At 33.4% G+C, this 22,716-nt stretch overlaps 2 protein-coding genes across 15 annotated transcripts in view; one reads left to right on the top strand and one right to left on the bottom strand.

Annotated features, from left to right (window-relative positions):
- The window catches only part of LOC131683299 (cartilage-associated protein-like), a 651,036-nt gene extending 641,128 nt beyond the window's left edge, over nt 1-9,908 (top strand). For 6 of the 7 annotated variants that reach the window (XM_058965141.1, XM_058965143.1, XM_058965137.1 and 3 more), the window contains one exon: nt 9,577-9,908. Coding sequence is in view for 2 of the 7 variants with exons in the window: in XM_058965138.1 (XP_058821121.1) it covers nt 9,577-9,651 (75 nt within the window). In the remaining 5 variants the exon portion in view is untranslated. Of the gene's footprint in view, nt 1-7,855; nt 8,227-9,576 lie in introns of those variants that run through there. The other variant, XM_058965139.1, reaches the window with a different exon arrangement.
- Nucleotides 1-22,716, bottom strand: part of LOC131683301 (protein sex-lethal-like) — an 814,973-nt gene that overhangs the window by 356,724 nt on the left and 435,533 nt on the right. For 2 of the 8 annotated variants that reach the window (XM_058965150.1, XM_058965149.1), the window contains one exon: nt 9,742-15,645. The exons of 3 other annotated variants lie outside the window; for them this stretch is intronic. Coding sequence is in view for 2 of the 5 variants with exons in the window: in XM_058965149.1 (XP_058821132.1) it covers nt 15,560-15,645 (86 nt within the window). In the remaining 3 variants the exon portion in view is untranslated. Of the gene's footprint in view, nt 1-9,741; nt 15,646-22,716 lie in introns of those variants that run through there. 3 more of the 8 variants (XM_058965151.1, XM_058965148.1, XR_009304490.1) reach the window with 2 other exon arrangements.

Below are 22,716 nucleotides of genomic sequence, written 5' to 3'. Positions count from 1 at the left end.
GGTCTTGCACTGAATATCGTGAAGCCAGATCCCAATTAATAGACTCCTTACGAGCCAGAAGAAAACCACCCTATGTACCTGTTCGTGATATCCTCGCTTTACGAGATCTTACATACATGGGCCATATTTATCATTTCCTGAAAACAATAAATATTCAAATATAATTATCCCCACAATATTTTTAGTTTTTTTCCCTTGCTACCCACAAACAATTTAGATTTCTTCGCAGTAAGTTAAGTTAAAAAAGAAAAAAACTAAAATTACAGAAAAACTATCATTAGGTTTACAATGAAATTCCAGAAAATAGAGTAGAAATAAAAATATTCAAAATGATGATTATCCTCGTGTTAGCATTAGAAAGTGAATTATAACGTGATAGTCTTAAGAACTTTTGTAACATGTTATGTAAACAAAACCCCGGCGTAAAAAAGCTTTTGCAAGTGCCGTGTCAAATAGACCTGTGCGCCGCCGCCGGTAAATTTCAACAAACGCCGACGCCGAAAGGTAGACCGGCGGCGCGCCGCCGACCCTTTTTTTCACGCCGACAATTCGCGAACTCGAAAATCATTGACTCATAATTTTATCCACAAATCTATGAACATTGTCTATGGTCCGAATATACGACGTTAACTGATTCATGATTTATCACATATTGATCTTTATTTGGTATTAGTGGTTGTGAATTAGATCACTAAGTTAACAAAGTCTTGATATTTTCTCGAAAATCATTACACGACACTCGGAATATAATTCATGGATCCATTCTTGCTTTGTCAACTGGTTATGATTGCGAGCATATAAGTTACAATTCACCATTCGTGGAATGGTCCACAAATTCAAAAAAACACATCCACAGCTTTCAAGATATAGTTGATTCCTTATATGTTAGACACGATTCACCAGTCGAGTCTATCATGTTCATGATAGAGTTCATAAAGTAATAAATCTTTCACATAATCTTAATATACTTACGTAAACAATTACAAAGAATTCAGACTATTATTCATGGATTATTCGCTCTACTCTTTGGTTTTGAAATTTCTATGTGAGCTATTGTGTACAACCGCAAGCAACAAGCCTGTTATTCTTTTGTTAAGATTCAGTGTAATTTTCGAAATTAAATGAAACTGCGCTGCGCACCAAAAATACATTACATAGCCACAATTCATGTCCGTGAAATAATTAACAAAACTATAAGACACGTGACTCTGGGTAAAAAATCCGACGGTAAGCTCAAGACTAAAATATCACGATAACACGACGAGAATTTACGAAAATCGTTGCACAATCGTTCAATTCTTGACTTTTTTAGTCAATAAAGTTAATATAAATCAATGTATCATCAAGTTATGAACTAGAATCATAAAAATATTAAACATATGCAGGTACAACCACCTACTAAACATTTGAGTATAATGGAATCTTTTTTTTGCGTGAACTAGTTTTGTAAAAACACAAAAATTAATTTCAATACGAGGTTTTGAATTTTTTTTCTTGAAGAATAGTTGGGCAGAGTGATCTTGACTTTTAGCGACGTTGGTGCACTGATGTGGCGATGCAGAGGGTAAGATTTCTGGTCGCATAAATTATTAATCGTGTCATCTAGCCCCACTCAGGCAAGATTTTCAGTGGCAGTTGCATCAGCCCGGTATCACAGACAAAGAGGACGTAACACGAGATGAATTTTCGTCACTCGTAGGTAAAACGGTCGATTTAAATTACAAAAATGCGCCATATCAGCGAGCGTGGCGTTAGGGAAAAGATTTTGACACAGAGCTAAATGCGTTACTTAGTTTCTGCACCCATCCGAAAACGTAACCGCCTTTTTAATCTCATGCAAACTAAAACAAATGGGCTGAAATGTGAAACTCATTCTTGTCTAAGTGAGCAAGGCGGGAGTTGTTCACAACCATTTCTTAAGTTACAACACGATGCCGATCTGTGAGTAAGCATATAATAGGATGTTAGTAAATTAATTGATTCGGTGTATCGAATCTGAATAGATGTATGCAATGGATTAGAATTTGAAGATCCTCGAAACTGCTGGAGAAATTGGCGGTGTGCAGGTGCAACGAAAACTAGAGATACGCTCAGATTATTTTCAATCAGACTTGTTTAGTGATCAGCTTCAACCCAACAGGAGCTAAAACAGCAAGTCGTGGAATTATTATGAATTAGAGTAACTATATTTAGGTTTCGTCAGGGTGCAGATCTGTATGATTCCAGCACATCGAGCATACTTTGCATTCAAATCGTACGTTGAAAGAAAATGTAGTGCCATGGAATCGAATATGCCTTATCATCGCTGCGATTTTGTACTTACAAGAAGTAAAAGTAAACGCCAGCCTGTAAAATGAAGTAATCCCAGCAAAGTTCAGCCGGAATTGAACTGGAAATCTGGCTTGTTCCAGTTCGTACACGGGATCCAATGGCACAACCGATTCTAACTAGAATCGGATGTGTCACTGTAGCAGGAATACGAACTGGAACCAGCCCTGATTCCGGTTCATTTCCGGCTGAGCTGAACTGGGATGTGTCTACCTTGAAAGGTATCCTTACACGATAATTAAAAGTGATATTTCTGCGCAGTAATGCCATTAATAACGCCTCCTGTTAGGGTACCTGGTATCTGCGGGAGCGACGGTAAAGAAGACTAAATTGAAACAAAAAACAATGAAACGACAACAAGAATTAATCTCCTCAAACAAAACAAAACCTGTTTTATCGTTGCTTAATTTCCCAAATATAGAACAATAAATAATTATTATGGGTCATTGAAATACAGTCGTTAATCTGCATTCTTCAAATTTGTCAATTGCAATCATTATTTCATGTGAAGTCGCAGTATGCGACATCGACAATTTTTCTATTTCGTTCTTCAAGTTTTACAACTGTAAAAATAGTTCTACCTTTCATTTATTATCTTGCATTTCGCAAGCAGGGTGGGCACTATTAGAGCATCAGTTAAAAAAAATTTGATTTGGTTGCGAGAATTACATTTTGTGCAATGTGTTCAACAGATGTCGCTAGTACATTGTGGGCGATTATTTTTTTAGACGCCGCCAACGCCGCCGCCGGCCAAATATGTCGCTTACGCCGCCGCCGATTAAAAATGCATCGGCGCACACCTCTAGTGTCAAATAAGCGTTTTATGAAAAAAAAAGTGTACCATGAGGAGTGTCTTGAGAAAATTCTTCTGCCTTTCTTAAAGGAGCCTTATGCGGATGGGAAATACGTCTTCTAGCCGGAGAAGACGCTGGAGTATCTTGAGCAGAAAAAGATACCGTACGTGCCGAAAGATTGGAACCCGACCAACTTGCCCCAGTGCCGTCCCATTGAGGATTTTTTCGACTCCTTCAGTGCTCTAGTGTACAAAAATAATTGGCGGGCCAAGGATACGAAGCAGTTGACCACCAGGATCCGGAGTTGTATCCGGAAGATAAACGTCAGTGTCGTCTAGCGCTCTTGTGGGAGCATCGCGACTAAATTGCGTCGTACGACTGACCAGGGCCCCTTATTCAATATTCATTTACGTTTTTTTTAAGAATAAACATTATGTTTTTAATAAAAAAAACCGAATTCGCTGAATTTTTTGTTTCTTAACTACGTGACTGAAAAAATTATCATTTTTTACTGAACAACCTTTACGAGCCTGGAAGAAACGCAGATCATAAAATTGGTTTGTCGAAATTGGCAGAACACAAGGGACCGTTCTCTCTCTTTCTTTCTCTACCTCTACTTCAAAAGATTTAGTAAACAATGAAGCATAATATTTTGAGAGGAAAGAGACCATCGGGAGATGGTGGGCTAGTTATTGAGTCAATCCTTATTCATATCTGAGAGCATCAACAAATAAAAGCTTTTTTTGATATGACACCCTTCCATTGTGTCTCAGATGTGTAAATATAAAACCACTAATTTTGTTTTTGAGCCAAGGGAATCAGCCCTCGAAATAATTTGGAACCCCGTTTTATCGTGGGATTTTGGACCATCACGATGGCCACATTTTTGAGATTTTACAAAGGTTTATAAATTCCCTATCAGTATCAACATAGTCTTAACCTCGCTAAATTTTGGACGGATAGGAAAACCTTTGAAATCGCCGACGCGACTCTCGACGGCTGTTTTATACATCTTATGTATAGACGCTGAATCTCAAGTAAGTTCAGCCGAAAAATGAGCCGGAAATCTGGCTAGTTCTAGCTCGTATTCTGGCTCCAGTATAAAGACTCGCCATCTGCAGAGAGAATAGAGAGAGACGAATAGTGAAAATCAGTCAAAACGGCAACACTTCCTTTATTTCAACACTAGTAATGTGGCAACCGCTTCCAAAGACAGCACGTTAAATGACTCCTATTATATTTTGAAAACGAACTGTATGGCGATCGTTTGATTTGTTTCACAAATGATGAACATTTCGATTCAGGGAAATGAAATAATTCTAAAGCTCGTTTTTCATAATACATATAACGTAGAATGCATATTACAACTAACATTTGACTAAATTCTGTTGAAAGTTTCTGTTTTATTTTGTGATGAATGTACAATACTTATCTACTCCAACTCAGGCATGATTAATGTTTATTTCACGATTGGTCTGCTCAATAGGGTATTTTTGGATTCACACTATTCGTCTCTCTGCCTACTCTCTCTGGCCATCTTCATCTTAGGTCAACTCTATCTGTGGAATAGGAATTTGTCTCATTTTCGCAGTACACACACTTGCATTACATTTACATTAAATCACAGTGGGTAGTACTACCCATACTACCCACGTTATCCGCCGACCCTGCAAAGTTGCAATATGTATGAACGTATATGTACACGAAATAAGACACGCACAAAGATTCTCCACCTGATTTAATTTGTCAAAAATTCATTCATTTACATTCTGGATCACTGTGCATTGGTTACAGCAGCGTCTATTTTCTTTAATAAACGAATTAGTTCAAATGCCGCTGTGCGGGTCTTCTTTGCGTGTATGTATTATTTACGCCAAATATGAGCAGAATTGATTCACAAATAAAAAAGTTGTTCATATAGCGTTTTAAAATATTATATATGGACTAGCTGGGGGCTACTTTGCGCACTTCTTGAATTCGATATAAAATAGAAATCAACCAATTTTATTTACTTTTATTGAAATATCATCAATTCACACTAATATCAGAGGTCTTTCCAACAATAAAACATGACCCATTTATCGCATTTTATAAAATGAGGGATTCATTTTAATTTAACATTTATAACGTTGATCGTCAGAAAAAAAAACCTGTGTGGGTTGACTCTGCATATTGTTTTTCGGATAGAAAAAAGGAAAGTGATTAAAAATGGCATTTTCCGTTTCTCTCTAGTATGTCAAAATTGAATTTTAAAAGCAAGAAGATTTTTGTATTATGAGTTATAAAAAATAGTCCCACGATAGGATTGAAAATGTCGCAAAATAAAAAGTGAAATAATTATGACGTACATTTGAGTAATAAATTGATGGCGTAATTAGTACACAAGGCCCATGTTCTCAAGTTATGCAATTTTTAAGTCAAGAATTCTGAAATAACGGTTCGAAACCAGTTTTTTCACAGCCAAGATCACATTATTTCACAACCACTAACTTTGGAGGTTCAATCAAAGATAAACTCAAGATAGAATGGTCAAAGGTCTTACATGTACCATCTAAATGTGACCCCTCGATGAACGCGGTTCACAAAATGACAAATCAATACAAAACTGAAGCGGAGCTTTGCGAAAAACGACACACGCATCCATGACAATCAGTTATTACGAAAATAACAATATAGTTGTGATTCGTTGGTTGGGCCACAGCCTATGTCCAACTAACGAATTTAATTCGTTAGTTGGACCGACTGACAAATCGTCGCTGTTGTGCTATCTTATGACAAGCGCCCTTTTGCACATTTCGAGAAAACCGATTTTTAAAGTTTGAAATTAAATATCATGAAACTTATAAATGGTAGAAACAATTCATAGAAGACAATTGATGCTTCTATCTATTCTCTATTAGTCTCTAAAATATTACGAAGATCGAATAACTATATTGAGAATTTTTATTAAAAATGTAAACACAAGTCGCACTAACACGTGTCATAGGTGTGTATTGATGACAAAATTTGTATGACATGTCATAATTGTACATGGAAAATTTTCTATACAAATAAAGCATCAATTATTAACTTTTATTGATATCTTCGGCTCTATTGCGTCTAGAAACAATCGGTGAGATGCATTTTGAAGAAAATTGGTCCAGGAATCTAGAAAAAATAGTATTTTTTGGTTACAGTGTTGCCAAATATGCAATATTTTGAATTTAAAGCTAAAACTGCATTTTTCTTGAAATACTTCTATTTTTATTTCGAAAATTATTATTCCATTGCGTTCCTCAAATTTTTTTACATATAAAAAATCTAAAACTTCTATATAACTTGAGCCAGTCTCAAGATACAGTGATTTGCAGCAAAAAACTGATAATTTCTCATCCTTTTCCTCGCTATACCTCAGTAATTAAGCAAAATTTTAAAATTCTGAGAACGCCATTTTGCGGAGAATTTTCAGTTTGGTAATGTGGCATATCTAACTCAGTTTACCCCAAAATGGCGTTTGTCATAAGATAGCACAACAGCGACGAAATGTCAAAAACTCTCCAAAGAAGACATTAGTAGTGTATAAGATTGTTAAATAGATTGTCAAAGTCAATTTGACATGAGATTTTACGTTCAGATGCGTTTTAGTTGGACAACGGTCCAACTAGCGGAGGTCCAACTAAAAAGCGGTCCAGTTAAAGTGTCCAACCAGCGAATCACGACTGTACATTTTTCAACAGAAAAATAAACAAACTGAGCTTTTCATAGTTGGTAATTAGTTGATGTCCCTTCGTTAAATTTCTGCTATTGATAATGAATTAGTAAATTAGTCACTAACTGACTGATATATTTTTCGTCAGATTCATCAACAAAGTACCTTTGTATTACATTGTGCGGAAGAATAAGGTGGATGTTGAACTCTACGAATCTCCTTATTCTTAATTATTTTGTTTATATTATTCGCGGAGTGAGGGAAATCTAGAGTCTGTATACAATATAGAGTCCCGTACAGAGGAATGCGTAACACTGCGTAGAATACAGACTATTTATTTTTTCTGGCAACCGGAATATTTGCTGTAACTTTGAGTGACTGATCACATTACAAAATAAATTCATACTGAATGAAAAATTAAGCAATTTTATCGTGGCAAACGGAGCATCCCAGCGAAAACCATTTCAAACATTATTTCATATGAATTATTCAATGCTATTTAATCAATGAATAACGTGTTTAAATTTATTCAAAGAATTCGAGCCAACGCAGGACTCGGATTTTTCTTCGATGAACTTGCCACTCGAATAGAACAGTAACAAAACCATGTCACTGTGACAGAACAATAATAACCATTTGCACTGAAGTACAATGTTATACTATAATACCACAGCAAGACTTGTACAGTAACTAGAGTTGGTTATGTATTGATTTTTATTTTTTTAATGTTATTTAACAAATCATTTCGTTCCACGCATTTAACATTTAATGCTAATTTACTGTAATATTGTTTGTTGGAAACTGAAATTAATTGTTACTTGAAATTTTAGTGTAAATTTATTGCAAGAACACTGCTTGAATAACGTCCAATTGCTCTTCAATTTAAAGATAACTTGAAGTTGCTTACTGTATCACAGTTCATGTCTGAAATTCCTTCATCATCCTATAAGTCGGACGATATAAAATGGTTAATGAACTTAGGCATCCGTAAATCAAACAAATCAAATCAGATCAAAAAGAGTATAATGAAGTTCCTTTTTTTCAGGTGGATCTTGTGGAGTTGAAGTATTCTAAAGATTTTTGACGATAGCGTGTTCGATTACTCAGAACATAATCAGGAATTGCAGGATACATTCTTAAGAGTGTCCCGAAACATTATACTGTTTGTGAGGCATGCTTTACACCATGTATTAGTACGACCCCATTTTTAAAACAATTTACAAAGTATATTATCCTTAAAGATTTTAGTGGCAAAGCACTATTGTAACACTAAACAACAGAAGTTGTTTATTTGTTTATTAACACTCATTAAATCATTTACCATAAATATCTTTGAAGAAGAATGTTAAGATATAAGATAATCGAGCGTTTTGTAAAGTTCCGTTTGGGAATTTATCAACAATGCAAAAAAGGGAAAATAAGCCTGAGAGTCGTTCAATGGCACTGTAGGGGTTCGGCGAATCAATTGAAATATGCATTCATCATGTTCTTGTTAACTTGCTGATTTTTGTAAGCAATATAAGAAATGAGGAAAGGTAAATATATAAACAAATAGTTTTTTACTCCTATTATTGTAATATTTTTCCTGCCAATAACAATACTCCCCTTGCGAGCACGCATGAGGACATAGCTAAAGAAGTTTGTTTGTTTACTTTGCACGATAGGTAGCCGGTGACATGTTCGATTGGTAGATTTGGCTTCATTCTGTGCGAGCCTTTACATAAGTAAACAACGCCTTTGGGGAAATCGTTACAGAGATTCACCTGGTAAGGATACGAAGTGTTAGGAACGGACGAGCTCGCATCAATGATTCTGGCCATCAGTCTTCTAGAAATAGGTCTTTTGTAATAAACATAACTGAACAACAAATTTTACTCGTCGATTTGTTTCATAATAAGATTGTTTGCAACTTTGATTTAATTCGTAATCATAGCATTTTGTTGACGCTTTCTAAAAATTATCGATGCCTATTACCGAGGGGGTAGCAAATGCTAACTATTATTGAGTTCAACGGTTCACAGTTAATGATCCATCTTTTGTTAATCGTTTGTATGGGACCTAGTAATCTTGAGTTTATCTTTGGTTCAATGTCTTCGAAAAAATTATACAATAGAATATAGAGCATTTCTTGAAAAAAATAATTTGGTTTTTAATCCTCCTGGAAATAATTATGGAGAATAAACTCAAAACATTATTGAGAGACTTGGTAACAACATTTTTTGCAAACACAAGAATCTTCAAGTGCAATCCTGACGTACTAGAAACAAACGGAAAATGCCATTTTTCATCATTTTTCTTCTTCTTTCCGAAAAACAATATGTAATTTCATTACGCTCAAGATTCTCTATTTTGTCGAGCAGTCTCATTTTACGAGCCTCTAACCGCTATTATCGACCCTTGAAGCGTTTTGTTTGTTTGAGTAAACAGTGTTTAGAAAAAAGTCAAAAGATATATGCAACATGGTTAGAATGCATGGCTCTACAAATGTCAAATGTATAATAAAACTAATAAAAGTGGATCTGTTAGAATATATTGAAAAACTAAAGTGTGCAAAGTAGCCCCACATATCCAAAGTAGCCCGACGGTATTTTTTTTTCTTTCTGCAAAAATTAAATGCTTTCCTGAAAAAAAACAGCTAAAGGAACGAATCTATTGGTATCATACCATTTACTTCTTTGACATTGTTTACAAGGAATTGATAGAATATTGAAGCAGAGAAAACGGAATTTGATTTTAGCCTTATTAACTTTACCATTTGTATTTCAGGTTGACGAACACTTAGTCAATGAGGGTATTATTTACCAAATTCCAACAAGCGGATACCACAAAGACGAGCTATAAATCTACTCACCTTTACCTCATCATCGTACCAAAAATGTTATTTACAAATATACTCTAACTAAAATTCTTCGGAAAATTGAAAAATATACACTTCTTTAGTTTTTTTTATTTTTTCTCCACAAAACTTACATTATTTTTTCTTCACAAAACTCACAAAGGCCAAAACAGATTAGCCTGCACGAATTCACAAATGTATTATACAATAGGCATATATAATTGATTCCATAATAAAAGTTCTGAATAGTTATCAAATCAAACAGCTACTGTGTAATAATTCGCACGCGATCACTAATGGAAATGGTTTCGTTTTGTCTTTCGTAGTACGTTATCCTTCCTTCTCTTAATTTTGTATTTAATGATATTACTGGTAAATATAATTACAAATTCCTTTCGTGTACCTCCATTTATAGAATTATTTTGTGTTCTATGGTTGACACAACCCGAAATCACAGCTAATCTCTAGATTTAACATTTCATTCACTTTTAGGGTTTACTTAGTTTCACTATCTGTTGAACACCTGTATCCATTAGAACAACAATGAACCAAACGGAAGGAATGATTTGGTCAAGTAAAATAAGGCTAGTACAAATATAGTATTTTGTTGCAATGTCTCCCTACGCTATAGAGACTATTAAAAAAATTTGAAAGACTAAAACCGTTTTAGGCTAAGTAGTTCGCTACACAGTTACGCCCGCATCGTTACTAGTCTTTTTGTTACATCCACACAACTCCAAAAAGTATTCATAGACCTTGAAATTTGGTGATACCTATTTTTACACGGTATGTACATTTATTCCTATGATATCAAATAATAACTCGCTTCTATGTGAATAACGAACAATTGAATTTTGTTTGTTTTAAATATAAAACTAAATAAAGTACAAAAGTATTTTTGCTACATGCAAAAATTCCATTTATAGCAATTGAGATTTCAGTCTCGTAGTATATACTGATAATTGAACAAATTCTAAAATGAATGTAAAATAAAGTATCGTCAAATTTTGAGGTTTACAATGTTGGGTCACTTCATATAAATGTTATGGTAGTCAAATAATATGCACTGTGCTTCTAAGATCATATTTTGTTCCGTATCGAATGTCCAGCTTTAACTACAGTATGCAGGGTTTACTGTTGTTCTTCGTTGTGTAAAATGTAAAGTGTTTTTTTTATATTTTGAATCAGTTCCAATGCTGTGCTGCGTTTATGTCTGGTAGCAGGCATCGTAATTTTCACTATTATGAGATTTAATGTACAGTGAAAACCGGTTTTATCAGCCCCTTGGTGAATTTTAGGCTAATAAAACGGGGTCATTGACAAAGTCGGTATTAATATTTTCCTTTATTTTTAATAAACCAAAGCTCTTAAATTATTTTTCTTTAGTTCCTAGATATAGCCTCATGACCCTTTCTGATTATTTCGTTCAAATTTCCCTCAAGGGGCTTTGACAGTGCAAAATTTAAAAAATAAAATAATTTTATTTTTGCATATTTTGGATCTCTAATATTAGAAAAATATGCTCAAGAAACGATTTACTCGAATTCAACCTGGTTCGTCTGCTAGAGCCCATCAAACTACCAACTATCTATTTTCATATGAGGCTGACAAAATCGGGTCAAAAAGCTGATAAAACAGGGGGCAGACAAATACGGGGGCTGCTAAAATCGGGTCTTCACTGTATCATTCTAACACTTTCTACTTTTTCTGGTTGGCGGATTGACTATGGGACCATTCATAACTTACGTAACGCATTTAAGAGGGGAGGGGGTACGACAAATTGTGACATAAGGAAGAGGGGTAGCAAGCTAGAACGTTACGTAACATGTTTCTATCGAAGAAATTTTTTTTTGAAGAATTTGTTATGCAATAGAGCAATTTGTGACATGGGGGGAGAGGGGAGACAATTTTGGGCAATTTTTGCGTTACGTAATTTAGAAATAGTCCCTATGTGCAACACGCATGTGCCAAAAATGTTCGCTTCTTAATATTATTTTCTGACTTCTGTTTATTTCCACGAAAAGAGTTAAAAATACGTCAAGACTTTTTCTTATTTTGGATGAAAAGGTGATTTTTATGATATTCGTAGGGACACAAATCATTTTATTCGGAAAATATAAACATGCCCTTTTCCCTAATCACGTTAGAGAGTGATAATTCCAATGACTGTTTGGATAAACCGCACCGTGTCACAACTTCCAAGGTCCAAGAATTACAACAGATTATAAAGTTTAAAAAATATATCACGGTGTTCCTAAAACCGTTATTAACTAAAAAAATGATCATAAATTTGGCATACGGCATTCGAAAGATACAGTATCCAAGCATCTTCTCAGTGAATTTCAAAATGATCCATCGAGGGATTCGAGAGATATGGCGATTTGAAGTTTTATGATACGTTTCATAAGGCTACCAGCAAACACCCACGGGTTTGGTCCAATCTCTATAAACAAAAAAATATTTGTCTACTTATTTAGTAAATGGCATTCGAAAGATATAGTAATCAAGTATATTCCTTGCAAGTTTGAAAATATTTCATTGACGGAATCGAAAGTTATAACGGTTTGGATGTGGTATGCGGTCATAGATGGGTTTTCTACCAGACTTCAAGCGTGAATCCATGTTGGTCCATTGACTATTTAGATCGGTTATACATGTCGCGATTTTTAAAGGAAACCCTTGCGATTTAATTACATAAATATAATGTACAAATGGTGTTATTTATATGGCGCACTGAAAAAATATGAAAATAGGGTTGTCTACCAAACGTTAAATATAATGTGTAAATTAAAAAAAAATAGATGAAAGTTGGAATGTTTACTTCAAAAGGCCATATCTCAATGGTATGTTGACTGATTCTAATTATTTTTTCATTATTGAACAGATAGACGTTTCATCGTTAATTTTCATCAAGGAGAATATAAAATATAGTTGCCTACATAAACAATATAATTGGTCTCAACTATATGTATTATAATTATTTAGTGATTATTTTTGTATTAAAAATAGCGGCCTATCAATTTTTATATACTAGTTGATTGCAATTGCTGTTTACTACAAATTATGGATATATGAAATGTTAAAACTAACACAGTCGTGATTCGCTGGTCGCTCAATTTTTAACAGGAGCCGCTTTTTAGTTGGACCTCCGCTAGTTGGTCCATTGTCGTCTGAATGTCAAATTCTCATGTTAAATTCAATTCGACAATAAAACTGACAATAGTTAGAGATATGAGCAGATGAACTTGTACTAATAACATCCCATTTGATCCCCCTGCTAATAACATCCCCCAGTTTTAACATCTGTCAATCCAACCAGCGAATCACGATTGTACAAAATTTCCAACAAAAACCGTATCATAACATAAATTGATTTGAATCAGCAAATACCTTCATATTGTTGAATATATGTAATGAATTTATGGTTTTATTTTTCCATGATTTGTAGTTTGCGTTCGTTGCATTCAACTAATGTATAGAAATTGATAGGTCGTCGTTTTGAATATAAAGATATTTACTAAATAGTGATAATACATATAGTTGAGGATAATTAAGTTGTCTATTGTTTGAAGTAGCAAACTCTATTTTATATTCTTCTTGATGAAAATAAACGATGAAACGTCTACCTGTTCAATAATGAAAAAATAATTAGAATCATTCAACATACCATTGAGATATGGCCTTTTGAAGTAAACATTCCAACTTTCATTTATTTTTTTTTAAATTACACATTATATTTAACGTTTGGTAGACAACCCTATTTTCATATTTTTTCAGTGCACCATATTAATAACACCATTTGTACATTATATCTATGTAGTAAAATGGTAAGGGTTTCCTTCAAAAATCGCGACACGTATAAACGATCTAAATAGTCAATGGACCAACATGGATTCACGCTTGAAATCTGGTAGAAAACCCATCTATGACCGCATACTACATCCAAACCGTTATAACTTTCGATTCCGTCAATGAAATATTTTCAAACTTGCAAGGAATATACTTGATTACTATATCTTTCGAATGCCATGTACTAAATAAGTAGACAAATATTTTTTTGTTTATAGAGATTGGACCAAACCCGTGGGTGTTTGCTGGTAGCCTTATGAAACGTATCATAAAACTTCAAATCGCCATATCTCTCGAATCCCTCGATGGATAATTTTGAAATTCACTGAGAAGATGCTTGGATACTGCATCTTTCGAATACCGTATGCCAAATTTATGGTCATTTTTTAGTTAATAACGGTTTTAGGAACACCGTGATATGCGTCATACAGTCCAAGGCATTTATGATGCACAAGGCGTACAATGAGGACGTCAGAAGATCCGAAAACAATTTGTCGTACTCGAACTTCTTTTAATCCCGGACTACGTCTTAGCATTCCAGAATCAATGTTATAATGGTTACAAAAACCCGAACATTTCGATGTAGTAGCCTTTGTTGTTTCACAAGTATGTTTTCAGAGTTTCTGGATATTATAGACTTTGCGTTACCCCCTGTTAACAGGAATAAGTGATCAACATATTTCTAATCCTTGATTTAATAGAATATTAGGAAATATGGATTATATAGCATACCGCAAACAAAGGCCTAAACTTCGCTACTATTTGAAGTATGCTCTCTCCATGGAGTTAGTATGCTCGGATATATTTAGTACTACAAACCATGAGTCGTAAACTGCTTGAACTATGCAATCTGTTAAACAGCAGATCTTTTTTGTTTATATTGTAACAATAATGTCTGCAAGCAAAACATGTTGGCAGTGTATTTTTTTTTTTAAAACATATCTATACTCTGTGACAACTCATGATACTCACCAAGCTCAATCGCACTCCAGCAAATAACGTTTGTGTTTCATTTTTGAGTGTTGCCTTATCTTCTCATCAACTTGCTTGCATTTCAAATACTTTATAAATAGGAATATATGGGAGTTAATGTGGCAAGAAACGCTTAAATTTATAAATATATTATGCAGCTCTTTTATATAAGATTTTGAAATACAAGACACGTAAATTTCTCAATACAGTTATTAATAATAGGGCCGATTTTCTCTTCGAGTGTACGTTTTCCATATATGCCTTCAGACTCTGATTCGACTTTTCTTTGATTAAAGAACTTTATTTAAGACATGTAGGCTCTGAGTTTCCGCTATATCAACTATATTGTTTTTGTTTTGCTTGCTACTTTGTTTTTCATCTGTAGTAGGAGAGGAGGAAGAAATGGTGAGGTATGATAATTCTTGTCCTAATATCTAAAAATTTACATTGTATGCGAATAATAGTACAGTCACTTCCATTTGCGTACTGGTCAAATTACAATTGATTTGGAAAGCTATATTACATGATATCAACCTAGCAAAGTTACAAGCGTGACGGTGAAACGCAGTGCAGTGAATGGGACTGATCCATTAGTTTGATACTAGCAAGATTAACCAAAAATCTGTATTACTACGGCTTTATTTCAAAGAAAGATGTCACATTTTGCTATGAAAGCATAATGGGGCAAGCAACAATATGTCTCATTCGATGGAGGAAGCGCTTGTTGTATACATTTTTTTTATTTTGCGAGAACTATTAAAGAACTACTTACGAGAGAAAACCGTTAAAGTTAAGATGCTGGTTGGAAATCGTAATCTTTTGATAATTAGAAAACTCTATTAACGTTTGAAATAACCTGTTTAACTTAACACTCTGTGCTAAAGTGAGTGCACTTAATTTGATTCGATATTACTTGCTGAGTAGCGATTTACTTTCATTCCATGTAAAAGCAAACAATAATTACTGCTTTTGTTTGTTGCATACAATTGTTCAACTTTTGGGGTATCAGTGGATGAACTGTCATAATTTTGACTTACTATACCAAGGAACACTAGTCATCGTTTCTGGTACATTTTTTCTGTAAGTGTAAAGCTAGTAAAAAATCAACGAATGGTGTGATTTCAAGAGCCCGCTTGATCTGTCGTTATATTCCATTGCGGTTTGTCGTGGAGGAATTGCTAAAAATACATATCGGATTAAGATTCTTAAGCGTAAGATGGCACGGGAGCATGCATCAATCACGAAAATTTAATAGTGTAACAGAACGGAACGAAATAATGCATGTCCCAGATATTCTTATACTTCTGAGATATAACGTTAAAATTCATATTTTTGGCGCGTTAAATTGAAATTTTCTGGCGTCGCAGATAAATAATTTGCTTTGAGTGTATGCAACAGAATTCTCTTGAAGAATTTCTATATATTACTTCAGGTTGACCTGTATTCAAACAAAAATCAAATAGGGCAGATTACACACTTAATTGTTTGATGCGTTTTGGGGCAGATTATACACTTAATTTTGGGGCAAGTTGATACAATTTTTTCAGTTGATTCTAGCGCAAAATATGGAATTAGGGTAACTAACCTAATTTGCACTGTAGTTTCTCTGCACTTGTTTGGTTTGATGCAAGAATTACATTCCTTTGGTTGTCTGTTAACTTTCAATATCATTAGTTCAATCCAAATGTTTAAAATTAAAAAGAATCCAGTTTTAAAAAATATCATCGAAAACGTTTAATATTTCAAAGATAGCCGGTTCCTCTTGGTGGACATTTTCAAATTGGATTTAAATATACAATTGCGTTATTTTGTATTTATTCAGTTAGTTTATCTGATTTGATATTAGGCATGTTACGTGTTTGAAAAGGTTTCTTTGTAATGTGTTATCTAAATTATTGTGGAAGGGTCCGAAATGTGAAAAAATCATGCTGGAGAGAAATGTCACTTTCGAGTTTATGCCAATGCATAAAACATCCATTGGCATTTTTCTTTCAAGAACTGTAATTTTGGAGCAGAACTTTTGCATGTATTGCATTTAAAAACCTGTTTTAATCCACCTAGTGGTGCAATTGTGCCTTTCTCATTTATCCAAACTATGATTTAATGCCTGGTTACGTTCAATATAACATTGTGGAAATGTCTAATACATTCTTATCATACTTGATAAGCATATATAAGTGCACGACTCTCACGAACCTGATAAGCAACATGTCGACACTGACATGCTTGAAACAAACAAAAATATAATATTTATATAGCTTAATCAGCGTGAGTTCAATGTTGTCTTCATGTTAACTTCATGGTGGAGAGGGGAAGGGATATAATTAGTGCGAGGTGGAGGATGCGTCGGGAACCACATAACTTATTTTAATATACGGGAGGGATAAAGGGAATGCAGGAAGGAGGTAGGTCTGAGAGGGGGGGGGGGGGTGAGAGGTAGCAGGTGGAGGAGTAGATGAAGAGTTCAACACCGAACTTTATATTATACCTTCCATTTGAGACTAGTTTAATGAAAATTGGTTCAGTCATCACCGAAGTCGCTTTAGATCTGAAATATGTCCGGAACCCGGAACTTCCAGAATTATCGATAGTGGACAATATATTCCAATAATCTTTGATTCAGCATCAGTGATATAGGCCTGCGAATCGAAGTAATTTGATGTTCATTTCAATAGGTTTTAAACCTATGAGGTATTACGATTGTACCGGTTCATATGAGAAATTACTATGTGACCACAATAACCAACCTGTAACTCAGAACTGAAAAAAAAAATCAATAGCAGTCATTGGGGGTATTATATCTTTCATTTGAAATCAAGTTTGTCGAAATCGGTTAAGAGTTTGCTGGAAAATAGGTGTGACATTAGCTCGGGAACTTGATGAGTTCCCCGGGGGCATCAAGATCCGTTGTAGATGACCAATGTGGTCAAAACTACTTTGATTGGTCATTGGTGATCTAGACCCGCAAATCCAAGTAATGTTGAACGTATTTGAATTTGTATTACATCATTCGGACATCAAAGGGTTACCAGTTTATGTGGGAATTTGCTGTGTGACCGCACTCTTCAATCCGTAACTCCGAAACCGCAAGTCCGATCAACTAAAAATTCAATAGCGTCTTATGGGAGCGTTATACCGCTAAGTTTGTGTAAATCGGTTCAACCATCTCTGCGAAAATTGAGTGACATATGACACACACATACATACATACAGACATTTTGCGATCTCGACGACATGAATCCAATTGTGATATGACGTTGGCTGGAAACGTGACATTTTTTTATGAACGTCATAAGCTTACAAACTTTCACGCTGCTGCCCGAGCAGGAAATTTCATGGTTGGTATACGTATGAATGTCGTTTAATGAATGTAATGTCTTTGGTGTGCGTGACTGCCGCCACACAGCAGTTTTGTTTTCGGCCACCAGGACTGGAAGAAGTCATTTCGAATGTCATTTTTATGAGAAAGTTCGGGAAAAAATCAACACAACAGCATCGGTGCAAGTTTGACTACAGCTGCTGTGCATGTAAACGGACGAGAGAAAAGCAAAAACGTTCATGCTGCTAAGCGTGCCTGTTGAATGTTCGTGAAAGTTCGGTTATTCGGCTTGGTGCCGTAGTTTGGTTTGGTTCACTGACAGTTGCAAATGTATGTGCATGGCCCGTGTGTCTAACTTTCGTCATCCGTTGCGTTGGAACTGTTGCAAATAAATTTCATAGCAGCGGTTCAAAATGAATGTAGAGAACGACATTCATGGCATATATTTGCTAGATGGATATATACACCCCCTGCGCATTGTAAACACTTTCTCAATCATGAAGAACATGCGCTTCTAATTTAGTGGTGAATATAGCGATAAAATTGATAATCGTATAGCTTCGCTCTCATAATAATGCTATTCTAGCAAAAAATGCCAATTGCTAAATAAACAAAAACAACTAATTCATCACAATTTATGTACCAAATAATTCCACCATGTTCTATACTAATCTCATAGCGTATAGATAACAGTGAGCAGTAGAAATTTATTGTATGTTCCTTTGTTTAGAATAGTTTCTATAATTAGTATTTCACGACAAAAAGTGTTTACAAATGGCGACTCAATATCAATCATAATCAGGGCCGCAGATAGAAAATACGCACCTGGGGGGTCCAACGTACGGGCCCCCACCACTGTCTATTGCCTGACTACAAAAAAGTCAATGTTTGAAATCCATTGGAGTTCACTGATATTATGTGTAGTGCACTGAAATTTTATGTTTATGTACCAGTATTTTGCTCCAGTTGTTTGTAGTGCCAATAAAGAAAAAAACGTAGAGTTTTTGTACTTTGGGAGTTTTTAATACCTCTTCGACAGTTTCGGTGACTTTGAAAAGCGCCATTTTTGTCAATAGTATTTATAAAAGTAAGGAAATGGCAAGATTAAAAATGTAGTAATCACAAAATTTAAAAATATTTAAACGGCGATCAACGGCAAAAGATAAAAAAACAATAGGCAAACTATATATTAAAAGAATATACAAAAGTGCCAAAAACAACAAAATCAACAAATGTTCAATCGAGAAAAACCAAAACAAAACATATACAAAATTGATAAAGGAAAACAGGAAACTAGAAAAATATATTGAGAAAATTAAAAAAGTCGAACGTTATTGAACAAATGGTGAAAATAATGAAAAATCGATAAGAAAATAGAAAAAAATTTAAGAATCAATGAAAATGAAAAAAAAACTACTAAAAGAATACAAACATTAATATAAAAAATGCATAAAACTGGAAAACTCGATAAATCAAGAATAAAAAATTTATTTAACATAAAACAAGACAAATAAAACGTTAAGAATACATAAAACAAGAGGAGTAAATATAAATGACAAGAATAAAATAACCATAGAGAAATTAAAAAAAATGAAAGAACCAGAAAATTTCGAAAAACTGTATTGAAGTATTGGACAAAAACGGAGCAAACAAACAAAATGGAAAACAAAATATAGTAGAAAAAGCCAAAAAAATGGAGAAATTAACACGAAAAAAAATAATAAAATGGATATTATTTAAAGAATATAAAAAGCACTATAAATGAAATTTGAAATAAATTCAAACAACGAACTAAATGTAAAGTTAAGAAAAAGTGCGCATAGTGTCAAGAAAAGATAAATCAAATATTTTTTAGGGAAATAAAAAAAATCAACGTATAGGAAGAGGGTCAACAGAAAAAGTACTTTCAAAATAAATTAAATGGAAAACATGAAGAAATAACAATAACGAAAATTAATTTTAAGAAAAAATTAGGGTAAGGTGGGGCAAATCCGACCTAGTAAATGGTTTTGGCTGTAAAATTCTCATTTTACATCGAATCAAGGCGTTTTATATACCAAATTAAAGGTTAGACTCCTGTGCAACTTTCTGTATATAGCATATTATTTGGATCTTCGGAATATCTTGAGATACAAGCGTTTTACAAAAATCTTCATTTTTGCTGTTTTCAAAAATGGTGGGGTAAACCCGACCCCCTATGTTTTTGGTTGATTTAGTACAGATATTACTCAAATTTTATGGGTTTTCAATGATAAATCAATCAATGTTGTGTTATTGTATTGTAACATGAAGAAAATGGAGCTCAATATCAATCTTGGAATGCTAAAATCACGAGCAGTAGCACGTAATGATATTCCCATTTGCATCGGAGCAATTGCTTGACGAATACTATAATCATCACGTTTTTTGTGTCTTTCGTTTGTAATTATGAACCATTTTGCATGAAAATAATAAATAATAACAGTAAAAATATATTTCAATTTGATAAATAAAAATTTTCTTAGCAAAAAAGCGGTCGGATTTACCCCAATATTTAGAGGTCGGATTTGCCCCACCGCGTCATTTTTCATTACGATGCAATTAAAAAATATATGAAAAAGGTTGAACTAAATTCATCTATGCACTTTGTAGGACTTAAATAAAAGAATTTAAATCCACTTACATTTATTATGCAGTCACTTTAACAATCAGAAATATCCTGTAGTTAATAATGCACAAAAGTCAAATCAAAAGTTGTAAAAACACACTTTTTGTCGTATGAGCATCTCAATGTAGACTAATAAAATGCTGTCATACCACCATTAAGATTATTTTCGATGCTCTACACGACAACATTGATATTAGTTTGCGTAGTGCTTCTGATTTTCGGTAACAGAGGGGAGTCGGGTTTACCCAACGGTCGGATTTGCCCCACCTTACCCTATAAAAAATAAAGAAAATTATATTCAATGAACAATGGGAATAAATAAAACTAGGAAAAATGGAAAGCTAAAAACTAGAAAATGAGGAAGAAAATAGGAGAAAGGCATAAATTAAACAACAAGACAAATTTGAATGAATTTGAATAAGTAAAATTGCTTTTGGAAATGCAAAAAAAATATGAAAAAAGGAAATAGAAAAAGGCCATTACAAGAATAACTGTAGTAAATAGACAAATTCTAAAAATTAGATGGAATGACAAAAGAAACAAATAAAAAAGCAGGGTATTAAAATATGAAACAATAAGAAAAATAAAATAAAGAAAGCAGAATTTTCTCGAAAAAATGCGAATAAAATTAAATAACTATAAACTAAAGTAAGTGATTGTGATAGCAATAGAAAAAAAGCAAAAGTAAGGAACGTAAAAAGATGGATAAAATAAAAGTATGCAAATAGATAAAAAGGCAGAATCGTTCAATTGAAGAAATACAAATACAATCTACAACTTGAAAAAATAGATCAATAAAATTTTAACAAAAAAAATCCATGTGGGATTAAAAAATGGAAAAAAATGAGAAACATGGATCAAATTTCGAACAAGGGTTTTGGTTGGATTTTACGCTATGCTGGTTTCGAAAACATTCATAATCCTATAAAAACATGAATTATTCACTATGCTATATTTCACCCTAAGGAGAAAAATTGAGTAAACACCAAAATTTCTCACCAGGACGAAAATTTTTGGTAAAAACCAGTCTTTGCACTTGAAGAGCACAAATCCTTTCTTATTACTTGGGTTCGTTTCGACTTCATCTCTTCTTCTCTGTACCCTTATCAACCAATATTAAGAATCATGTTAAAAAGATTGTATAAAAATTTGGGAGTGGATATCAAAATATTTTGCGAGATATTGCAATTGTAAACTTAAAACAAGGTAATTTTACACTATACGCCCAGTGATAAGCCTGTTATAATTGAAATATCTCATAAAATACTTCGAGTTCCATTCTGAAATTTTCACACAATCTTCTCGATATAATTATAAATTATTTGAAAAGTCAAAAAAAAAATCTTCGGCGCGGCCCAAAAAATTTTTTGCTTCTAACATTTGTAGAACACATAAATTACATAAAAAACAAATATTTAAAAAAAAATTCCGGTGAGATCATGCGAAAACGCAGCTTTTTGTATTTAATGCTTTTCTAAGTTAATCAAGGATTGAAAAATGTTCAACTTTATTAAATTTATGAAATTTAATTAAATATTTTATAAAGTTCCAAAACTCATAACTTGAAAAACAAATCAAATTCAGCCAAAGCCTAAAATTCGTTTAAATAGCTTTTAGCTAAAGAATGCAAAAAACTGGGAGGGAACTAAAATTGTAGTTGTAAATCTGACGTGGAATGACTCGCATTCTACAAATTCGAGACTTTTTGGTGGAATCCAAGTGTTAGAAGCAAAAAAAATTTAAGCCGCCCTGGAAATATTTTTTTCTATAACGTAAGTATATAAGAAAGATTATTTGAAAATTTCAAAATGGAATTTGAAGTATTTTACGAGATATTTCAATTATAACAGGTTTACCACTGGACGTTTAGTGTAAAATTGCCTTGTTTTAAGTTTATAATTGTAATATCTCGCAAAGTATTTTGATATACACTCCCAAAGTTTTATATAATCTTTTTAACATGATTTTTAATGTTTTAAGAGAAAAATATGTAAAAAAAATTTGGTCCAACTTTAAAAAAATCAATTTATTTCAAATAATTGCAAATTTCATAAATTATATAACAAAAAATATTTTTTTGTAAATTTTTTTTGGTAAGCTCATTTAAAAATGCAACTTTTTTTATTCAATGTTTTTTTTTCCATATATCGAATCGTTTCCGAGTTATCAGTGATTGAAAAATGTTCAATTTATTAAACTTCAAAAGCTCAAAAACTAATAACTTGATAAAAATATCATATACAGCAAAAACAAAAAATACTTGTCAAATATTTCTAGCTAAAG

This window comes from Topomyia yanbarensis, chromosome 2 (assembly GCF_030247195.1).
Source record: "Topomyia yanbarensis strain Yona2022 chromosome 2, ASM3024719v1, whole genome shotgun sequence".
NCBI lineage: Eukaryota > Metazoa > Arthropoda > Insecta > Diptera > Culicidae > Topomyia > Topomyia yanbarensis.
The sequence above is the reverse complement of the archived record's forward strand: the minus strand, read 5'-3'. Positions and strand labels throughout refer to the sequence as shown.